Source organism: Coffea arabica, chromosome 1e (assembly GCF_036785885.1).
Source record: "Coffea arabica cultivar ET-39 chromosome 1e, Coffea Arabica ET-39 HiFi, whole genome shotgun sequence".
In the NCBI taxonomy this organism is placed as follows: Eukaryota; Viridiplantae; Streptophyta; class Magnoliopsida; order Gentianales; family Rubiaceae; genus Coffea; species Coffea arabica.
In genome coordinates this window covers 17334971-17338461 of record NC_092311.1, presented here as the reverse complement: position 1 = coordinate 17338461, position 3491 = coordinate 17334971, and the positions used below count along the sequence as shown (strand labels likewise).

At 48.8% G+C, this 3491-nt stretch overlaps 1 protein-coding gene across 1 annotated transcript; it reads right to left on the bottom strand.

The window, feature by feature from the left end:
• Window positions 1-517: 517 nt before the first annotated feature.
• On the bottom strand, window positions 518-1561 carry LOC140016259 (uncharacterized). Its single transcript, XM_072069774.1, has one exon. It carries the CDS (start codon window positions 1559-1561, stop codon window positions 518-520), a length of 1044 nt encoding a protein of 347 aa, XP_071925875.1.
• Between the last annotated feature and the right edge of the window lie 1930 nt (window positions 1562-3491).

The following is a 3491-nucleotide window of genomic DNA, read 5'->3' as shown; positions in this document are numbered from 1 at the left end:
AAAATTCACACTTACCGAACTTAGCAAACAATTGGTGCTCTCTTAGGGTTTGCAGCACTATCTGCAAATATTGTTCATGTTGCTCCCTTGACTTCGAATACACTAAGATATCATCAATGAACACCACTACAAACCTATCCAAGTAAGGTTTGAACACTCGATGCATCAAATCCATGAATGCCGTTGGGGCATTGGTTAAACCAAAAGGCATTACCGTGAATTCAAAATGCCCATATCGAGTGTTGAATGCCGTTTTTGGCACATCCTCCTTTCTAATTCTCAATTGATAGTACCCTTGTCGCAGGTCCAACTTAGAAAACACTACAGCCCCTTATAACTGATCAAACAACTCATCGATGTGGGGCAAAAGATATTTATTCTTAATAGTTACTGCATTCAGCCCTCGATAGTCAATACATAACCTTAAACTTCCGTCTTTCTTTTTAACAAATAACACTGGAGCTCCCCACGGGGACTCACTCTCATGAATAAACCCTCGTTCTAGTAAATCTTGCAATTACACCTTTAACTCCTTAAGCTCAGCAGGAGCCATACGATAGGGGGTTTTCGAAATAGGAGTAGTTCCGGGTACTAGGTCAACCTTAAATTCAATCTCCCTTTCTGGTGGCAGAGACTCCAACTCCTCCGAAAATACATCCGGGTATTCACTGATTACTGGCATGTCTTCCAACTTAATCTTTTCTCCCGGAGTGTTAATCAGGAAAGCTAAGTAACCGCGTGCCCCACAACTAAGCAATTTCCTAGCCCTTATTCCCGAAATAAGCGTAGAAGAGGCTATCATACCCCTCACGTCTAACTTTAGAGTTGCCTCCCCCGGTATACAAAATTCGACCACTTTCATCCTGCAATCTACCCGAGCATGATAGTGATCCATACCTAGAATGACATCGTATCCCTTGATGGCTAGACTAATGAGGTCAACTACCAATTTTCGTTCATCAACCCAAATATCACAATTCCTATACACCTCATTTGCAAGCAAAATTTGATTACCCGTAGGTGTTCTTACCTCTAAGTCATAAGGTAACCTTTCAACTTTCAAATCAATTCCAAGAATAAATGCAGGATTAACAAAAGAATGAGTAGCACCGGGGTCTATCAAAATTCTGACTAATCGGTGAAAAACAGGGATTGTACCTTCCACTACCTCCGTTGGTGCAGGTACGGATTGTTGATCCAGCGAATATACTCTGGCCGGAACCCTCGACCTGGCCCCTCCAACATTGGTCGGCCTTGGGTTTGACCTGGCAGTCGGCTGGGTGTCACTGATCAACGGACAGTTGACTATCTGGTGATTCACACCTCCGCACCTCAGGCACTTTCGAGCCTTTCTCCAGCACTCAACCTCGGTGTGGTTCGGTTTCCCGCAGTACCCACATGTTACCCGGGAAGTGGAGGTTTGGCCTCCCTGGGGAATACCTCTACCTTGGCCTCTATCGCTTTGGCCTCCCCTCTGGGCACTTCCTCTCGGAGCACTTCCCCTAGATGTGCTCGAAAGCCGTCCATCTCCAGCCCCACGACCGGATTTAGCAGGTGGCATGCTCCGATCACCTCGTACTGACCCTTGGGCTCCACTAGGTGCCCCTCTCCGCTTAGCATGGAAATTTCTCACTTGCCCCCTAGCAGTCTCTATCCTTAGGGCCTTCTCCAGAATCTCCGTGAATGTATTAATTTGGGCCGCCGCTAAGGCTTCTTGTAACTCCACATTCAGTCCTTGCACAAACCTCCGTACTTTTCTTTGCTCCGTAGCTATCAGTTCGGGAGCAAATTTGGACAACTTTGTAAACTGAGTCTCATACTCAGTTACACTCAACATTCCCTGACGGAGTTTAATGAAATCGTCCTCTCGCTTCTCCTGGACAATGGGTGGAAGGCATTTTTCGTTAAATTCCCGTACGAAGTTTAACCAGGTCCATGCAGTCGCCTCTCTCTCCCACTTGGCCCTCACTACGTTCCACCAAGCCCTAGCTGGCCCCTCGAACTGGAAAACAGCGAATTGGACTTGCCTCTCCTCTGTATAGTTTAGGGCAGCAAAAATATTTATCATGGCCTCCAGCCATTTCTCGGCCCCATCCGGGTCTGGCCCTCCTAAGAATTTGGGTGGAGAAAACTTATGGAATCTCTCTAAGGCCCTATCTTGCCCATTATCAGGGTCCCTAGGTTGATGTACAGGGGATTGACCCTGTTGTTCCACTAACCGAGCCAGAATGTTAGTCATCTGTTGAATGGCAGTTGCCACTTGATCTCCCCCTGCAGTCTGGGGTTCAGGTTGTGGCTCAACCGTTGCCTCTCTTTCCTCTCTCGGTTCTGGTACCGGTTCCTGTGCCTGTCTACCCCCACGGTCTCGACTAGGACCGCGTCCTCGGTTAGTTCCCCTGGTTTGACTTCTTCTACCCTCCATGTTTTGGGATTTAGGCAACTATAAATATATAAACAAAATAAGGTATAGCTCGTATAACATGTTGCAGAAGGATAAATAGAGGCATTAAAACACATAATAAACAAATACTTTATATACATAGCAAACAAGTCATATATACATGCCAACCTAGGCAAGTCAAAGGCTATACCAGCCAAGGAACATAGAACAAAAGCCCCTATTTACATCCACCGTGACACGTCAAGGTCAAAAACAAAAGGAAACGTGTCGTCCTACTATGTTCCTAACTATCCCACAAAAATCTCCTCAGTCCTAAATCCTAACAGGTCGTCTGGCTAGACGCCGACCCCACAGACTCCGAGGATGCACTCGGCTCCTCCTCCGAGTTCTCCTCTGGATCCTCTTCTGGGTCCTCCTCAGGATCCTCCTCCCCAGGAGCACCAGGAGCGCCAGGAGCTACAGGCGTTTGGCCTTCTCCGGCCAAGTCCTGAAGCACGTCATCCACTAGTGCCTCGCACTCAGTCAGGATGTGGCCGCTCCGGTCTCGTATGTCCGCAACTACTCGCATAAGGCGTCCGGTCGTCGCCTGAGCCTGCTCGCGGAAGGCATCCGTCCGCTGCTGCTCCTCCAATATCGAGGCCTCCAACTCTCGAATCCTAACTCCCTGGCCTCGGAAGGTAGCCTGAAGGCGCTCTATCTCTGAGTGGCACCTACGATTGGCGCTACCCAATCGTCGCCGCTCGTCGTCCACGGCAAGCACTACCCGATCGGGGTAGGAGTAGGTCTTCCAGCAGTCGCAGCGTCGAATCTTGCACGCTGGGGACCACCGCTGCACTGGCCCACCGGGGCTCTCCTGATACGTGATCACACGGCTAACAGGCCCCTCTAGGTACGGCTCGTCAATAGGAGCGTCAGTAGGCGCGTCAGTCGGTAAGCCAGTCAGCACAGTCGGTAAGCCAGAGGCGTCAATACCCGCCATAACCTAGGTTTACAAGTAACATGGCAAAGGTAAGTACACGACACGTAGAAAACAAGGCTAAAGGCTAAGCTCAAAAATAAAACCCTAGCCTATCGTATCAAGCACTCAATC